Below are 19,976 nucleotides of genomic sequence, written 5' to 3'. Positions count from 1 at the left end.
AGAACTCACACCAAGTCTGATTTTAGGAATTTAGGGGAAAAAAAGTGCTAGAAAGAGTAATAGTCTCTGCTGCTATTTCCCTCTATTTTTATTGGAGGCTCTAATAATTCAAAAAAAAAATAGGTTTCCTGAACACATGACTAGAAAGTGGTTATTTCTCAAATTTCCTCCCAATTCTCAAAAAGTCTGAAGTCATTTTACTGGTGTAAATAGAATGACCATATATGACTTTTCCGATTATGTGCTCTAAGACTGACAGCTGGTTTATATTTAGAGGTCAACTTACACTCAGAATGTGTGGTACTTCACTCATTTTGTCATTTTCAGCAAAGGCTGACAACACCTTAGAGGAAATTATATTTTAAGAATAACACTTTAGCTGAAAACAAAGCAACCTCAGATCAAATTCAAATATAATCTGATTTCAGGAAGAAAAAAAAAAACCCTAAAGAGGCAGGCTCACTCTTCTGCTCTGTACAAAAAGGAGGAGAAGGAGGGGCTCTCGTCAGGCGTTCTTGGATGTGACTGTGCATGATGCAGAAACTGCAAATGCACATGGGTTAAACTCTAGATTTTTTTTCTAGATATCTGTAAAATCAGACAATCTGGATCATCCCCTTATGAACTGACGTAGTTTTAGCAAAACCACATGGATTTTGTCCTTGTTTGACTACCCAACAACGGAACTCCCCTCCTATTTGGGGGAAAATGTCATGATATTAAAGACTGAGACTTTAAGTGAGACTCTTCCTGCAGTGTGACCTAGGCTGTTTGCTCTTCCCTTGCCTTTGTTTCTGCCCATTTTCTAAGCCTGGGGCTCAGCTTCAGAGCAGGTCTACACAATATCCTTCCAGTAAACTCTCATTCTGCTTGAGTTAATGGAATTAGTTTCTGCTGTTTGCAACCAAGAATCCTGATTGGTCCATAAGCCCAACCTCTAAATAGAGCAGAAATTATGAATGTAATGCCCTTGGCAGATAGATTGCCCATGAATATTTCCAGCCACAGGGAACATCTTCCATCCCGAGGCCAGCTGTTCCTCTGCTGGATACTTGCAGATATTACAAAATGGTTTCCTTCATTGAGAAGAAATGGGCCTCTTTTCAACTTCTATCCATTGCTCCACTGGTCTTTGGAATAACCCACAGCAAGTCAGCCCCTTCTTTGATACTATAACTAGAAATATTTGTTGACAATTATCTTAATCCTCTGTTCTTCATTTCTGGTGTCCAGGGAGAACCTGCATCTTCCTGGTCACCACCTTTCTTAGGATCCATCACTTGACTGTCATTATTTTCGACTGAACTAAAAAAAAACAGCCAGTGTTCCCCAAACTATATGACGGTATATGATATATAGCACTGGTGGTGGAGGGCAATTAAACAACATTGAATCATATAGTGAGAAATTTCTTTTATTACTTTTAAGCCTCCTGATTCTATCAGGAAGTTTTCACTTTGGAGCCTGTATATCATAAACACTTTTCTAATATTTGCCAACACCTCTTCAATTATTTAGTGACATGGTTTTCTTTTCACTATATTTATTTTTAAGGCAAGCAATACCAGTTTTCTACTTATACCAATGATTTTAGTTTTGTCTTATTATAAAATTATAAGTACAAAAGTAAGTAAATGTAAAGAAAAATATAAATTAAATAATAATAAAAGTGATGTACAGGAATGGCAAACACCGCGATGGTGGATGTCATTGACTAACATTTGGGAAACACTGCTTTAAAAATAGCTGGTTCACTGCAGAATAAAATGGGACTACTCTTTTTAAAGATTTTTTTTTAATGTGGACCATTTCTAAAGTCTTTATCGAATTTGTTACCATATTGCTTCTGTTTTATGTTTTGGTTTTTTGGCCGCGAGGCATATGGGATCTTAGCTCCCCAACCAGGGATCGAACTGTACCCCCTGCACTGGAAGTCGAGGTCTTAACAACTGGACCGCCAGGGAAGTCCCAGAACTACTCTTCTGATCTCAACGTATACTTCATTATGTAAACCCTTATTATGCTATCTTTGTTTTTTAGCGATTATTCATTACCACTGGTTTTTATCAGGAATAACTTCTCTACTTACTTTCGGTTCCTAACCCTAAAAATTGTTTTTCTTTGAGATTCTGGCAGACTGTGGTTAAAACATTATATTTGCCCTCATTCTTAGTTCCTATGTTTTCATTACACACTCTTTTTTTTTTTTTTTTAATTCTCCAAAGTTTTATCAGACCAGGTTGATATTGACCAGTTTGGTTTGGAATCCCAAATGAGTAGCATTCAGTACCCTTCTCAAAAGCCCTTAGCCCAAGACCCCACTGAGCAGCAGACCTAGGCATGTTGCCTTACCTGTGGCATGTTCCCGTAGACCTACATCAAAGGCAAGTTTATCTGTCTGGGATCTTGATGTAGTCAAACACGTTAGATACTGTGGAACAAGAGCAGATACTAGTAAAGTCATACTCTTCTGTCAAATCTTGGCATCTCACCCTAGTTGGCTTCCAGTTGTCAATTTCAACATTGAGCTACTATGAAAAGGGCCTGTTTATCTTGTTCATGGCTACAGTGCTTCTGGGATATATTTTTGCAAAATATTTAAAACCTCAAAGATGTTCTTATCTGATGACCCAGTGATTCAACTCATAGGACTATGAGAAACAAGTTTGAAATAGAAAAAGTTTGAAATATGAAATATGCTTTTGTTCATTCAAAGATACTCTGAGAAACTTTTAAACTGGGAACAATATAAACAGAACATAAATGGCCAACAATAATGGAAAGGTTCATACACTCCGGTACTTTATTTTATGGAATATTATGTTACCATGAAGCATATTTTTCAAGAGTGTGTAACAATATGGAATATACACAAAATAGTGTACTTATATAGTTGCCACGTATGCAAAACTTAAACGCCTAGCAGCCAGGCTAAAGGGAATTACACCAAATTGATAACAAGTTGTCTTTGGACAGTGGGAACGACCGTAATGACGCCCCCATTTCTATTTATTTACTGTTTTTTCAAATTTTCTATGAGCTTTAAAACTTCTCAAATAATACCTATGGTTTTTTTTTTCTGATGATAAAAATACATGTGCATGTAAAAGTTAAAAATTATTTTAAAAAATAACTTAATAAAGGAAAAAAGTACACAGACTGTTCCCTGCCTCCTTTTATTGACAGGCACAGTGGGTGGTCTCAGAATTAGCCGGGGAGGCAGATATGCACTTGGCACAAACTTGCTGAGTTATACTTGTAGTTCACTGCAACAGGAAAACGGAGAATCATTGTATTATACAGTCACCTTCATAGGCTTCATGCTCAATGCTGCTCCTAAAAGGAACTGGCCAGGATAGAATTCATGTTAACTGTGAGTGGGATTTCTTGGGAGTGAGGGGCAACCAACCTAAGGATGAATAATGTAAACCTTCCTCTCTCTAGCACAACGCTAGCCTGAGTTTTCAAAGCCAGAAGTGTGCTATTTGAGCTTCTGGTTATTCTATTTAGGTAGAAAAAGAGAGGTATTAGGGTTTTATTTACCCTATGGATAATAAGCACCAGATTCTTAAAGATAAATGATCACCTCTCAATTCTAGAGAGTGCCAGGGTGCAAAAGTTTCCCCACTCTCTGTCCCCATCTCCTGCTCAGATAACCTTCGATTTGGTCATTTTTTGTTCTTCGTCCTTTGCCACGAGGGATTATCACAGACGAATGTTCAGGCTGAAAAGGTCAACTTCTTACCAGTGCTCAGGAAAAACAAAAAAAAATGCTGCAATAAATAAATTATTTAAGAGGCAGCTGCTGCTCTCACTGCCAATTTGATAGTTCAAGCTTTGAGACAAACTTTGCAGCTGCTGCAGGTGTAAAATGTGTGAAGATAAAGTCTTGAATTAATGTAACAGTTTTCCATTAGTGCTAGAGAAAGAAATCTTCCTTATACCGATAGCAAGGGAGAATGATACATGTAGGAACTGGGGGCAAAGGTTATTAGAGTTGGCACGTATTATACTTGATTGAGATCATGATATTCCTCTTAACACTCCCTGCAAAAGAACTGCAGTATCTGTGTTTTACAAATTATATTTAAAACTTGAAAAAATTTTCAAGTTATAGTGAGTAATCGCCATTTCGGTTAATTCTGGTTCTAGATCCCTGAATAGATCAAAGCCTGACCTGCTTCCCGTGACTGCTTTGCTCCTTGTCTGCCTCCCACCTCTGGATTAACATAATACCTTCAAATTCTTCCAGGACTGAAGGCACCAGATACCATCCTATTTCCTTTAGCTAGTAAGAGAGGAGAAATTTCACAAAAAATCCATTTGATTGTTTTTTCTCCTACGCTGGTAAGCTCATATACGTCGTATGCGCAAGTCATCAGTTATTCCACGGTTTATTTGATCATCCATTCAACAGATATTTACTGAGCATCTAGTATATCCAGGCACTGCACTCGGTCGAGTTAGGTTTAGTTAAATAAATTTTTAAAAAGACACGGTCCTTCTCTGGAGTGGGGAGGAAGGTGGTCAGGCATTAAACAAACACAAATATGTAAGTGCTAAGTGAGGTAAGTTCCAGGAAGGAAACGCTAAGACAGTAATGTGCTATAGTTATTTCCATTTCAAATGATTCCCGATGATTACTTAACCTGATCTAGACACTTGCTGGTTTCCTGCCCTTTCTCCCCTCCTCATCTTTCCCCTCCTCCTTGAATGGTGAAAGCGGATCCAGAGATGCTTACCATTCCGCTGAAGGAGTGCCGCAGGAGAATCGCGTGGCCATACAGCAGGGTCCTGTGGCCACCCCCTTGTGCAGCCTGTGGGGAAGGAGGGCGAGAAGTGTCAGCACCGGCCAGGCACGGCCTTCTCTGACGGCAAAGCAGCACAAGAAGTCTTGGAAGACAGACTACAAAGAAAAGACCCATCGCGAAGCTCCCAAGGAATTCATTCTAGAAGCGAGTGGCCAGCCTACAGGCGGGGGGGAGACTGGTGACCACGGCCATGCAACATCCCTGGGAGAGCGTGGGTGGGGCCTCTTCTTGAAAACGGCCCCTGCCCAGGATCAGCGGAAACCCAGAGCCGTTCTACCAGAGAAGCACGTAAATTAGACAGGTACTGCTTACCTTCCTTTGAAACTTCTCAGAAGCGTTCAGAGTGAGAGAGAGAAATAAATGTGATGTAACTACAGCCTAGCGACAAAAAGGCAGCTTGGGGGCAGGCATATGGTCACAGTCTGTGCCTTGTGGTCTTTTCTCTTCAAGGCACTTTTGCCTCCTGCCCACTCACTTAAATGGGTCCTATTTACCCACATTGCACCACCGAGAGACGGCTCTGAAATCCAGGGCTTTAAAAGGGCAACCAGTGATGCGAGAATAGATCCTCTCGTTAAGGGTCCATCTAGGTGCCTTTTCTGTGCCCCACCAGGCAGCTCCACTCTGGCTGTTCACGCAGTGGCAGCCCAAGCAGCGGGAGAGGCCCAAGAGGAAGAGACAGCCCAACATAAAGCCGCCGGCGTCTGCTTCTTACTTTTCCCCTTATCTGATGGGCACCCCATGATCTGAACTGAATAGCACACGATAGGAGACAAGGCTATTATGTATCCAGTTATAGGTGAAAAGGAAACATGGAAAACTGAAATCTACAGAAAATTCTAGAATGTTTTGGCATCAACATTTTCAACCTTTTACCCAAATCTCTCCCTGTCATGTTAACCTGCCCTCAGAGACAAGTCACATTTTTTTGATCACACACCCCTTTTAGGAAGAAATATTTGCGCATAGACCACCATCCCCAAATATGGACAAAAAGAGAGTTCAAAGCCTGAGATTAAAATGAATCATAAACAAGTTCTAACATTTTCCTTCCATATGCCAAGGGCACCTCTTATGCATCATGTATTAGAGCTACATAGCAGCAAGCCCAAGGGCTGGTTTGAGGGGCTGCTCCCCTCCTGTGTCCACCCCTCATCAGGGCCACGGGTGATGAAGGGGAAGCTGGTGATGGAGAGAAGGCAGAGGTCTAGATGGTAAGGCCTGAAGTAATTCTATTTCAACTCTATTTGGATTAACAGAATCACCCTGTCAAAGAGATGATTTTTCATGTCATACAAGGAGCCTAAAGAAAAGGAAAAAGATAAATGTGGTATCATGTTAAAAAAAAAGCCGGTAACTATATATAAATGTGGCTGTGCTTTTTTTCCCACAGCTATAGAGATATTTAAGTGCTCTCTAGACCTTAATACTATGGAAGGATTAAATGTTCTTCACAATATTTCTGAATTTCTTGAAACCATCTGAACTAACTTTAGTTGCTGTATTTACGAATGTGTCAACAGCGTACATTAAAATCAGTCACACTAAAGAATTTTCATTATCTTGTCAGGCTCACTGACAGTTGTAATATTACGAGTTAATTAATAGCTCACGATGGCTTATTTTGTGGGTTTATGCTCCCAGACTAGTCCTGTGCCTCAAACTGAACTACTCACTAAACTATACTTCCCATTGTTAACCATGGGTCACATCTTCCTCCAATTCTTCTTTGTTCCTGTCAACTCTATGAGTAATCGTAGGTAAAGAGTCAGGAGTTGCTGACCCCCAAAGTGGCACTAAGGAGCCTGTGTTATCCTTCTCTGGCAATGCTGGAAACATCTCCTGGCCCTCATGTCCTCAATTATGATGCCAACAGAAAAGCAGAGTGACTTAACTACCGCACTGGGATTGAAGGGAACGACACATGCCAACTCCTCTCTCCACTAAGATCTCAGATGCTTGTGCACATCAGCTTGTTAATACACAGGCTGCTGGACCCCATTCCACAGTGTCTGCTATACTAGGCTCAGCGTGGAACCTGAGAACTTGCATTTCTAATAAGTTCCAGGGAAAATGACATTGATTATGCTGCTGGTCCAGAAACCACATTTTGAGAACCACTGCTTTAAGGAATGATCAAGCTTCCGCGTCAGAAAGGTAAAGGAGCTTTTTCTGCAGAAGCTTTGATAATCGTCATCCTGGTGAGAGCTATCATTGGCACACACCATGCCTCAGGTGCTTTACATCCATCATAGTTCATCCTCCTAACTTTTCAAGGTAGGAGTCATTTCATCCACTTGGAACGTGAGGAATTTGAAACTCAGAGAGGAAAGGCTCTTGCCACAAGTCACACAGCTGGATGTGGTGGTGATGGTGGTGGGAACTGAACTCAGAGTTAATTCCAAAACCTGACTCATTTCACTGTACTTTTTACAATATATTCATTTGCCTACTGTGTACAAAACCAGGGTACACAGCACCAGGAAGAACAGGATAGAAAGATACTTCCTCAGCTCCTTAATGAAGGTGAATTGATACAGTTGGAATTAAATGAGCTCTAACCACATGGCAGGCACAGAACGACACTAAGTGCTGTACGGGAATCATCTCATTCTATCTCTTAATTAGTGCTGCAAAGTAACCATGGAATTACCTCCATTTTACGGAAGCACCAACTGAGGCTGCAAGAAGTAAAGTAACTTGCTCAAAGTCATACAGGTTCCAAGGGCAAAGCTGGGATTTAACAAAGACGAGGGATTTAACTATATCCTCTATGGTCTCCCCCTCTGTATTCTGGCAGGAGACAAGGCTTGTGTATAAAAAACCATGTTACAAATAGAAATGACAACCCTGTTCAAAGAGGTAAAGACAAACAGCATTGGAATAGACCAGGAGGGTAAGGAGGGTGTTAAGGAATTGCTTTATCAAAAAGATAGACAGTAACATTCTAGTAGGACTGTTGATGTGTAAGGATAATTTAAAAAAAAAAAGAGGAACCCATACAGGCAAAGCGCTGGAGGTGGGAGTATGAAAGTACACGTGGGGACTGGTGGACAATTCACTGGTTAGCGTTGGGTTTGATGAAAGGGAACAGCTGGAAATGAGTTAGGACGCAGGTACAGGCCTGTCAGATTATGGAGGGCCACACCTGACCGTTCCACAGCTAATGGGACACTGGTAGAGATTTTTTTTTTTTAATCATGTAAATGTTTTGTTTTCTTTTTCTTTCTTTTTTTTTTACATCTTTATTGGAGTATAATTGCTTTACAATGGTGTGTTAGTTTCTGCTGTATAAAAAAGTGAATCAGCTATACATATACATATATCCCTATATCCCCTCCCTCTTGCGTCTCCCTTCCACCCACCCAATCCCACCCCTCTAGGTGGTCACAAAGCACCGAGCTGATCTCCCTGTGCTATGTGGAGAATGTCAAAATCAAAACTGTCCCTTAGGAAGGTAACCCTGACTGCAAAATGGTAAAAGAACTGAAGGCATCAAACCCTAAGGACAGAAAAGATCATTCTCTCATTGAGTTTCCAGGACAACCTAAGGAGAGGATGTAGACCAAAAATCTCGGAGTCACCCTTTACTCCATCCTCCCTCTCACACTCCACAGTCCATCCAAAGCACCTTCAGTGCCACCTTCAAAATGTATTCTCTATCCAACTACTCAGTGTCCCACTGCTACCAGTCTGGTCCAACCTACTGCCCTGTCTCACCCTGACTATAACACCTCCTAACTGTGTTCCCTGCTGCACTCGCCCCGTTTATAGTCTGAGTTAACACAGCAGTCAGAGCCATCTGTTTAAGACTGTCAATCACCTCACATTAATTTTCTTGCTCAAAACCCTCCCAATGGTTTCCTTTCACACTTAGAAATACGACGTCCTCACCATGGCTTCTAAGGCCCTACATCAGGAATTGGCAAATTTTCCCTATAAAAGACCAGACAGTAAATAACTGGGGCTTTGCAGGACACATATGTCATGTAGTCTTCTTTTTTAAACAACTTTTTCAAAAATTAAAAGCCATTTTTACCTAGAGGGCTGTACATAAACAAGCATAGGCTGGATTTGGCCTGCTGTTGCGATCCCTGCCCTACTCGATCTGGGTCCCTCCACCTATCTGACCTCATCACCTGCCAGCAGAAGGGTCTCCACCACTCCCTCTGCGCCAGCCCCATGGCCTTGCCTCTATTCCTCAGACAAGCAAGCTCCTACTGCAGGGCCTTTGCACATGCTTCCCTCTGCCTGGAATGCTCTTCCTTCAATATTCTCATTTCCATCCTTATTCATCTCTGTGTTCAGATATCTTACTAGAGAAGTCTTCTCTGATCATCTCTTCTAAAAGAACAATCCCCCTTACTTGATCACATTTTTTCTGCTTTATTATTTCTCATGGCATTTATTAGCTGATATATTGTTTTTGACATGTATCTCCCCTCCCTCCCTCCCCCTAGGACATAAGCTCCATGAGTCTCTGGTGTGTTCTCTGCCATATCAACATCACTTTTATCAGTGCCTGGCAAACAGGAGGCACTCATTTTCATATTTCATCTTCATATTTCCTGAACAAATGAATAATGATTGGATGAGACAGTCCTTTTGTCTGCCTTATACAAATGGAAAAAGAGAAGATTTCCTATGGTCACCTTGTAAGCAGCGAGCTTGGATTTCAACTTGGGTCTAACGACAAATTCTACCAACTCTTTTCACTATTTGATGCTAATTCTAGATAACATTCCAGGAGATGATATGCTACATAGAAGACTTCACGGGTCTGTTCCCAAGCGGGATCCAGACCTCAAGACTGTGAGACTTTATTGGGATGGCAGTTCTGCCTCTGCTGGGAGTGACCTTGGCTATCATCATTGGCAGAATGAGAATATATGGTACCACCTCGTGGGATGGGAGTGCAGCAGGGGGTGAAGCCAGCAAAAGCACCCTGATGCCATGTCCTGAGGAAAAACGTTCCACTAGATCATTAATTCAATCATCTCATCTGTAATTTCAAAAATTATTCTGTCACTGACATTTCTTTAGGAGGTTCCCAGAGGACACTGTCACCCAGTAAGATAATCCCGATATGGCAACAAAGGAGAGGGGAACTCTGCTTCTCTCCAGCCATACATAAATGTTTCAAGACTGTCAGATCTCTAAGCCACTTATAATCTGGAACCCCAGATTCCACTTTGGGGGTCCCAGGATCTGGAAAGACTCTTTGTGGATCTAACATAAGCTGTGAAAGCTTGGGGGGCTAGCTTCCTGGAGGGCTTGCAGGGCACGACATCACTTCCTGGGTGTGGATGTGTGTATTTTCATTTTCTTTTCCTCCCCCACTCCCCTCCCTTCCACTCTTTCAGGCTATCAAAGAAAGAAAGGAGCCTTGCTAGAAGGTCACAGAGCAATGTTTCCTCCAACATGCTGGAGACTCTTTACATCGCCCAGGAGGTTTCCTTTGACACAACCGACAACTAAATAACAATGATGCCATACAAGTAAAAAAACAGTAACACCTAACAGCAGAAGCAAAAGCAAGTAACCTAGTATTTTCAGTTAGAAAACATAATGAAAGTTTCTATTCATAATTGCTACAAGATATTAAAAATTTTAGGAATTTACCTAAATGTTGAGCTAAACCTTCAAAATGAAACCGCAAACTTTTGCTCTATAAAACAAAATTTGATTTGGTGAAATGGAAATGTGTACTTTGTTACAGAATGAAAATACTAGCATTTGTTAATGCTTATTCTCCTAAATTTAACTTACAGATTTAATGTACTTTTAATGAAGATTCCAGTAGGGTATTTAGGAATTCAACAAAATCACTCTTAAAGTTAATCTGCAAACATAAAACATTAAGAAATTTATTCTGAAAAGGAACCAAGTTTTAGAAAATGTTACGAAGCAAAATTCATTCATTCATTCTGGTAATGGTTCAAAAGAAGAACGTAGCACAATACAGACAGTCCATAAACAGATCTGAAATGCAGCACATGATAAAGCAGATTTTTAGTACAATGCAGGGAAGGCATTAAGCAAATGTCTCTTTGATACGTGGAGAGCAAAACAGAAAAGTATTCCTTAAGATCCACAGGAAATATAAAAGATAGATTATGGATGTGTAACAGAGTTAAATAATTTATTTTAAAATTAAACTCTAAGACGACTAGCATGTAATAAATAGTCCACATTCTTTTACAGAGCTAATACTTATCTATGCTCTGAAGCAACAGATAAATTCAAAGGAAATAAAAAGACAGGATTTTACCAAGATTACTAAACTTCAGAACAATGGAAACATCGACATTTAATAGACTACAGAAATTCTTTGTATCACTTTGACAAAAGGATTAACATCTCATTGAAATGTAAGAAAAAATCATCAAATAAAGAAATGGGCAAAGGATATGAATAAATGATTCATATCAGGAATAAAATTAAAACATATGGCAGAGATTTTATCTCTTCTAGTAATGAAAGGAATGACAAAGCAACTTCGATGTATCATTTTTCAACAACTAAATTTTCAAAAATGGGGAAAAAGCCTTAATGCCATCAGAGTTGCAATTTAGCTGGTGCTACCCTATAAGGTGGCACTGAATACAACTCTTTTGAAAAGCAAGATGGTAGTATATAAAAAGAGCCATAAAGAAGTCAATAACCTTTGCTGTAGTAATCCTACTTCTGGGAGTAATTCAAAAAAAGCAAAACGGTTTGCACACTGTTGAGAAAAGAGCATCATAATGGGGCAAACAAAAAACCCGGAAAGGACTTGACTATCCAAAAGAAAAATACTGTCTAGTAAAACATAGGGCTTCTTCAGGATGTTCTACCCTGCAACCATTAAAGGAGACAATTTACAGAGGCTACTGGAAACACAGAAAATGGTTATGATAGACCACTGTGAAAAAGGCAGAATGCAAAATGCCTTCTACTATTATATATATATATATATATATATATATATATATATATATATGTGCAAGAATGATAAGGAAACCTATAAAAATGAAATAGCCATTTGGGTGGTTGCAGAACGACTGGACTTTCCTTTTCCAAATTTTTCTTTAGCACTACTACCACGTGATCATTTCAGTAAACCGTCCATGTGCATGGGACGCAACACCGTGCTGCATGTGTTTAAAACAATGGAGGGCTACAAAAGTGTTCTGTCTCTTCGTTAAAACTTCAGTTGCTCGAGGTGTGATTTATTTGCCAGAATCCTCTGTAAATGGCTTCACCTGTCTGAAAGGTGGCTGGCAAGGCATACCTAGCATGCTTGCAATTAGGCACTGGCTCCAGAGTCTAGCCCCACCCTGGTGTTGGATAGAAAGCCCAGAGAGGCAGTCTTTATCCAAGACACCTCTGTCCTCCCCTGAGTTCCCTCAGGCCTACCCCAGACTCCATAGGGAAAATCTCTTGCCCAGGGAGTCACTCTCACTTGGATCTCAAACATCTTGGCTCTTCTGACAGCCCTTAGTGGATCCTTCACCTTGGATCCCACCCTTGTCCCTAGAGACATGGTTTCTACACTACTTCATGCTTTCCAAGGCTGCCCCCACCAGCCATCAGATTCCAGGTCTACCTTCCCCAACTGCTACAAGCCATCACACCCTTCTGGCCAAATTCCCAAGACCCCACTCAAGCACCCCACTGTTCTAGGAGGGGTTGACAGATAGAACCGCATAATCAGTGGGACAGATGGGACTCCCCAGCTCAAATGGCACTGAAGGAACTGTTGGGGCACTTTCCAAACAGGTCTTGGATTGGAAATTCCTGGGAACAGAGACAATTTTCCCTCTTTAATGACAGTTAAAGTAGTATACTGGAATTTACAAAGTCCAGGGGTGGGAAGGCACATGTACAGATTAGTATGACTAGCGATTTAGAGTCAGATCAGGGAATATGACAATAGCAATTCCATAAGCACTTTCTAGCCATCCTAACTCCCTCACTATGTGTGAAATCCTGAAAAACCCAATACAGGACACTAAACTCTTTTCTTCACCACCTTTTCTGGATCAGATACCCTACTCTTCAGCTAGGTAATTGCCAAGTCCAGCTTTTGGTTCCCCACTTTGGGATATAAAGACACTATAAGAAGTCTAAGGTATTCTTACAATTTGACACCTTGATTTTTCACTTATAAAAGGATGATTAATATGGATCTAAAGCTCTTAGTCAAAGATTTCTGAGCCATTGGCTATACAGAAAGCAACAGAATCAGGATGGAGTCCCCTAATGAGGTTTCCCCTATAGGAAACACTTCAAGTGAGTCTGGGCCAACTCGACCACAACAGCGCAGGCCCTTAAGGTAAACACACGCGAAAGGAGGCCACATGCTTGGCATCCTTCATGGGCCTCTTGGGATACTGTTAAAAACTGAAATCATGCAATAGAATTTTAATGAAGTTCGGAAAAGAGAAGGAAGTGCAGCGTCTGATAGCCCACTTCCCCATGTTCAGTGATCACGACAGTCTCCCCAGTTGCCCTACTAACAAGACAGACCCACGATTCACAAGCTGCAGGCACAGTACAACCCCAAAGAGAAAAGGCTAAAGCTGGTCCGCAGAGGGCCTATGGCAGAACTTGACCTCCCAGCAAGGTCAGCAGGGTGACCGTGACTCCAAGGAGCCCGACCTCCCATGACCTCAGTACTGCTTGCTCACCATCACTGCATATCCCAGGGCCCACGAACAGAATGCTCAAAAAGCTGTGCACAAAGGCAGGCTAGTCTCTTTTCTTTCTTTCACTTCTTAAATAGAGAAAACACAGGCAAAACCCAAACAATCCATCGGCCGACCATCTAGCACTGAATGCCAAATTTACCATTTCCATAATTTATCATTCATTGAATTCAGCCAACCCAACCTCCTGGAAGCACCTAGAATTCTTCTTCCTGGGTGAGAAGATTTTGGCAATCTCATTTTTGTTCAAGTGATTAATTTCATAGCTACATGGAAGTAGTTCAGGACAAAAGGATGAAAGGCCAGAGCCTCATGTGAGAAAATGTAAGCTCTGGGTCATGAGCCTTATCTGTAACAAGAACCTGCACAGCAAGGAGGAATTTTCTTCCAGGAAAGTGCCTACACGGCTTCTCTTTTGCACAGATGTGGCCGAAGCAGTGAGGAAAATCAGAGAGATGGCTCAGATGACTTAGGGATCGCAGAGGAACTGTTGTTATGACCCCGAGTTCATTATTTCCTGTGAGCACTTCAAGTCATGAGAAGGAAGAGCCTGCGGATGGTGCAGATTTGAGCCCTGAATGCACGACTAAAGGCAACTGCGGAATGTCCTGCCTTTCAAGTCTTTAAAAATAAAGGTCTCAGCTCTTGGAGAATGGTGGACACATGCAACCATGTTCCCATCCCAACCCACGATGTTTGGGGAACAAATTCAATGACTTTTGGAGGTTCCCACTAGGGCTGGGATTTTACAAATGCTGATTCTGAAACAGGAGAATAAGCATTCTCCATTGAGGGGAAAAATGGTGGCCACTGGGACGCCTCCACATTGAGCACGGGGTCATTCTAGATGCACCTGTGCTTCTCTTTGCAGGTAGACACCACAGGGAAACCAGACAGCCAGGATGGCAGCTCGAACATATTTCCTATTATGGTATCTTTCAAAGGAGCAAATTGACAGGAGATATTTGTCAGGGTACTAAAGACATTTAGACTGATGACGAGTATACTTTGAAAGAGGTGAAGCAATTATTTTCTCCTCTGAATTAATTTTCCCCCTTTCTCCTATAGCTGACTAACAGATTTCTAAGAATCTGACATTGCCAAGTTCATTCTCTAAATAAAAGGACCCTGTCAGCCAGATTTGTTTTCCAGGCACTGCTCTAGTTTTTATTTGAACCATACATCCTCATCATTCATCAGGCCTCTGATGGAATGGTGGACCAGCGGCCACATAGGGTCAAGACTAAGAACTCTGCTCAACCATTTCCTTTCACCCAAGGCATCGTATAACAAATATTTCCTACAAAGAGTTTAACATCTAAAAGGTCAGATTACCTGGACATGAAAAATCAAATACTGTCTTTAATCTACTACGTCTCTAGGGGAAAAAAAATCACCATTCATCCTGGGAATTAACAAAACAGGTGTAAGTTTTTATCATAAAACCACTATTGATTCCTACTGTGTGCAAACACCTCTACTCATGTGGGCTATGAGGAAGAAAATGAACTCAAATATATTTTGTTGTTTGATCCTCCTCTCTCTCTCCTGCACTCTTTAAGCAATTTTTTTTCTCTACTGGACGTCCTTTATCAACACAACTTCGGTTTCCTTCATCCCTCTAACCCCCTTGCACTGTTCCCAATTATGATCTTGCTGGATAGAGATAAATTCATCCTGTTTTCTCTACATCCACAAAATAAGGCTAGGGTGAAGTTTACATTTCCAAGCAAAACAAACAAACAAAAGCCTGACCTTTCCTTGAAGTATATGAAGTGGCTTTAGGTGGAGAAGCTGATTCTCAAAGAGTTCTGTGTATGTGTGGGCCTGTGGATGGATAGAACAGGTGCTCTTAATACTTCCTATGTGTCCGTGAACCATACACTGCTCGGAGGGCAGTGGAAATGGTTCTCCTCAACCTCTCATGGGTTGATTATACAGAAGTGCTCCTCAATCACAGCTATCCCTCAGAATCATTGGTAGACCTTTCAAAATGAAAACAAATCGAGGAAAAAAAAACTACAGCCCCAAAGGCAGGGCCATTTGCCTAAGACTCTTATTTGGTAGGTCTCTGGTGGGTCCTGGGATCCTAGGTAATTCTAACGAACAGCCTAGCTTGAGAGCCACCACCCTTCTGGGACTTCCCCAGCCACACTGGACCCTTCATCTAAGTTACTGGTATGATGCTTACTGTCAGCAAGTATTGGGTTGGCCAAAAAGTTCGTTCAGGCTTTTCCGTAAGATGGTACAAAGAACCCGAACGAACTTTTTGGCCAGCCCAATACTTCCCCTTTCTCAGAAGCATCATTCTAGACCAGTGGCTGATTTTCCTTTTAGCATTTCTCCAGAATCCTACCAAAGCAAAGAATAAACATGGTTGTTCCCCCTTGCCCTTGATAGCTCTAGGACTAGTGTTCAACTATAACTCTCTGTCTCTTAGCTCTACTGCCATGTATGTGACAGGTGGAAAGACACAAATTTCTACTGTAAAACCTGTGTGGTGAGGGCTCTAGACAATTCAAACTTGGTAGAAAAAGAGTTCCAGGCCCACCACAATGACCTCTAGATCTCTACACCCATCTTCTTGGCGTCCAAGACCAGCTAGACCCTTCCTGTGCTGTGTCACCCGCAATCTGGCCTTCCCTCTCCCACCAGTCTGGACTTCATAAGGCCTGGGAAGAGATGAAGTTGAGGGCAAAAAGCAGAACAGATTAGGGGGGAGGGACTTTTACTTTTCTTCTCTCACTACTTGGTCACCCCCTCCCCAATCAGTCATTTCCAGTCTTCTGTTCTCACTCTGGTTGCTGTGTCCCCAGCCCTTAAGAGTGCCCTTCTGCATTCTCACTTATAACATTCTATTTTTTTCCCTGCGTCTGTAAGGTCTCTTAAGAGTTGTTTTGAATCATCTAACACTTGGGCAGTGCTATTCACATGGCTGCTTTCAAAAGCCTAGCTTAAATCTAAGTGTTCTTGCTACCAACTAGCTCTTCTGTCAAAGAGAAAAACTTTGGGGTTTTTTTTGAAAAAAAAAGTCTCCTCTGCTGATCTGTGAATGGAAGCCAGGACCTGGATAGAGGAAGCACTATCTGATCTATTTTCTCGCCATTGTGCAGGGAGTAAATTCATCACACTGACATTGAGAGGATAACCAACTGGGACTGACAGTAAAACCAACTAGAGCTGCAAGAAACCACAGCAAATCTTTGCGGGCAAGGGAAGAAAGGCACATTAAAATGGCCCCTGCTATCTATGAGAGGAGGAGGAGAGTGGCTGGCTCAGAAACACCAAGTATGGGTTACAATTTGAAAAAAATTATGCCAAAATAAGCAAAACGAAATCTCAGTTGTGCTGATGTTTGCCTCCTTCAATGGCTGGAGAAAAATCAATCAATCATTTCCCAGTGGGGTTGTGATGTGATGGTTAATATAATACAATGTGATGATTTGGTACAGAAAAGAACACTGCAAACAATGAATTAGCTGAAAAAGAAATAAAGAAAATGATCCCATTTACAATAAAAAAAAAAATCCTTAGGAATAAATTTAGCCAAGGAGGTAAACGATTTTTACACTGAAAAATACAAGACATTGATGAAAGTGAAAAAGACACAAATAAACGGAAAGATGTCCTGTGTTCATGGATTAGAAGAATTAATATTGTTAAAATGTCCATACTACCTGAAGCCATCCATAGATTCAATACAATCCCAATCAAGATTCCAATGGCATTTTTCATAGACATGGACAAAACAATATTGAAATTTGTATGGAACCAAGCTGTATTACAAAGATACAATAATCATACCTTTATAGTACTGTCATAAAAAACAGACACATAGACCAATGGAACAGAATTAAGAGCCCAGAAGTAAACTCATGCATATATCATCAACTAATACTTGACAAGGGAGCCAAGAATACTCAGTGGAGAAAGGACAGTCTTCTCAATAACTGGTTCTGGGAAAACTGGATATTCACATGTAAAAGAATGATCTTACACCACTCAAAAATTAACTCAAAATGGATTAAAAACTTGAATGCATGACCTGAAACCATAAAACTCCTGGTAGGAAATGTAGAGGAAAAAACTCCTTGACATAGGTCTTGGCAATGATTTTTTGGATATGACACGCAAAGCAAATGCAACGAAATTAAAAGTAAACAAGTGGGACTATATCAAACATAAAAACTTCTGCACAGCAAAGCAAACAATCAACAAAATGGAAATGGAAGAAAATATTTGTAAGTCATATATCTGATAAGAGGTTAATATCCAAAATACATGAAGAACTCAGACAACTCAATAGCAAAAAACTCCAAATAATTCAATTAAAAACTGGGCAAAGGATTTGAAGTGACATTTTTCCAAAGAGGACACACAAAGGCCAAGTATATGATAAGGTGCTCAACATCAGTACTCATTAGGGAAATGATATATCACCTTGTGCCTGTTAGAATGGTTATTATCAAAAAGACAAGATAGCAAGTGTTGGCAAGGATGCAGAGAAAAGAGAACCCTCGTGCACAACTGGTGGGAATGTAAATTAGTGTGGAAAACAGCATGGAGGTTCCTCAAAAAATTTAAAGTAGAACTACCGTATGATCCAACAATTCCACTTCTGGGTATTTATCTGAAGGAAATGAAATGACTATGTCAAAGAGATATCTACACCCTCCATGTTCAGTGTGGCATCATTTACAATAGCGAAGATATGGAAGCAACCTAAGTGTCCATCAACAGATGAATGGGTAAAGAAAATGTGGTACAATGGAAGACTATTCAGTCATAAAAAGAAGGAAATCCTGCCAGTTGTAACAACATCGATGGACCTTGAGGGTATTATGCTAAGTGAAATAAGTCAGACGAATACTGTATAATCTACTTATATGTGGACTCTAAAAAAACCCAAACTCATAGAAAATGATATCAGATTTGTGATTACCAAGGCAAAGAATGGGCAGTAGCAGAATCGGGTGAAGGTGGTTAAAAGGTACAAACTTCCACTTATAAGATAAATAAGCCCTGGGGATATATAATGTACAACACGATGACCTTAGGTAACACTACCGTATGGTATGTGTTTTTTTTTTTTTTTTTTTAATTATTATTTATTTATTTATTTATTTATTTTTTGGCTGTGTTGGGTCTTCGTTTCTGTGCGAGGGCTTTCTCCAGTTGCGGTGAGCGGGGGCCACTCTTCATCGCGGTGCGCGGGCCTCTCACTATCGCGGCCTCTCTTGTTGCGGAGCACAGGCTCCAGACGCGCAGGCTCAGTAGTTGTGGCTCACGGGCCTAGTCGCTCCGCGGCATGTGGGATCCTCCCAGACCAGGGCTGGAACCCGCGTCCCCCGCATCAGCAGGCAGACTCTCAACCACTGTGCCACCAGGGAAGCCCTGGTATGTTTTAAAGTTGCTCAGAGAGTAAATTCACAAGGAAAAACAATGTTTTTGTAATTATGTATATGAGGTGATGGATATCACCTAAACTTATCACGGTAATCATTTTACAATATGTGTATGCCAAGTTGTCATGCTGTAGACCAGTGTTGTATACCAATTATATCACAATTAAACAACAATAACAAAAATATTGCAATTGATTTCTGCTCTTTATACTCAGAGAGATCACTGCTGACTGTGAATGATCCTCAGAAACCTGAAGAAGTAAGTATGTTATCTAAAGAGTCTGCAGGGAGAGGGAAAGTCAGAGGAACAGACAGACTGTCTTGAACCAGAGCAGCTAAAAAATTCCTGGTAACTTATCACTGTCTAGTAATTAATATGCATCTATAGCTGTTTACAGTAGCCGAGACTGCGTTCTTGAGAGAGCCCGGGACTATCGCAGTCCTACTGTTTCTCCCACTGACATTGACTGAAATCAGCGTAGCTAATAAATCATGGATTTGTATATCCCTGTTGCCCTACACTCCAAAGTGGCTGCCCAGAGGGAACAATGAACTGGGAAACAGCAGTTGCTCAATCTCTTGGCGACCCAGGTCAATCGCCTGGGGTCAGAGAACTGTGACTCCTGCTTCTCAGACCTCTCCCAGGCCCTGAGCATCACCCGGGGCTGAGGCCTGCCTCGGTGCAATATGGGAGTAGAACAGGGAGTTGAATCCACCACAAAGTTTACAACCCTGAGCGCAGCAAGAGGTTCTGAAATGCTAGCATCTTGCTAAATATACACCCTCCATTTTCCCCATTATTGGAAATCTCTGGATGAAATTGGTACAGAAACATGTTATTGGACCCTGTTAAAGGCTGAGAGAAAGAATGTGAATTTGGGATATTGTATTACATCAGGTCATTTTTTTCCAAAATTTGTGTAAATCCTAAAATTGGATCAGGGTTTGCCAACAGTCCCTTTAGCAAGCTGACGTGGGAAAATCCCCAGGAGGGCAGGAGATAAGGTAAAGTTGCCGCGGTTGTAACAAGGGGAAACAGTCCTACAAACTATTGGGGCAAAATGCCAGGT

General features: G+C 41.1%; 1 protein-coding gene across 1 annotated transcript in view; it reads right to left on the bottom strand.

The window, feature by feature from the left end:
• Nucleotides 1–19,976, bottom strand: part of RYR3 (ryanodine receptor 3) — a 572,028-nt gene that overhangs the window by 320,837 nt on the left and 231,215 nt on the right. Inside the window, exons 4-5 of the mRNA XM_057542134.1 lie at nt 4,743–4,817; nt 2,353–2,431 (exon numbers count right to left, since the gene is read on the bottom strand). Coding sequence (XP_057398117.1) covers nt 2,353–2,431; nt 4,743–4,817 — 154 coding nt within the window. The remainder of the gene's footprint in view (nt 1–2,352; nt 2,432–4,742; nt 4,818–19,976) is intronic.

The sequence above is a fragment of the Balaenoptera acutorostrata genome, chromosome 3 (genome assembly GCF_949987535.1).
Source record: "Balaenoptera acutorostrata chromosome 3, mBalAcu1.1, whole genome shotgun sequence".
NCBI classification, from domain to species: Eukaryota; Metazoa; Chordata; class Mammalia; order Artiodactyla; family Balaenopteridae; genus Balaenoptera; species Balaenoptera acutorostrata.
The sequence above is the reverse complement of the archived record's forward strand: the minus strand, read 5'-3'. Positions and strand labels throughout refer to the sequence as shown.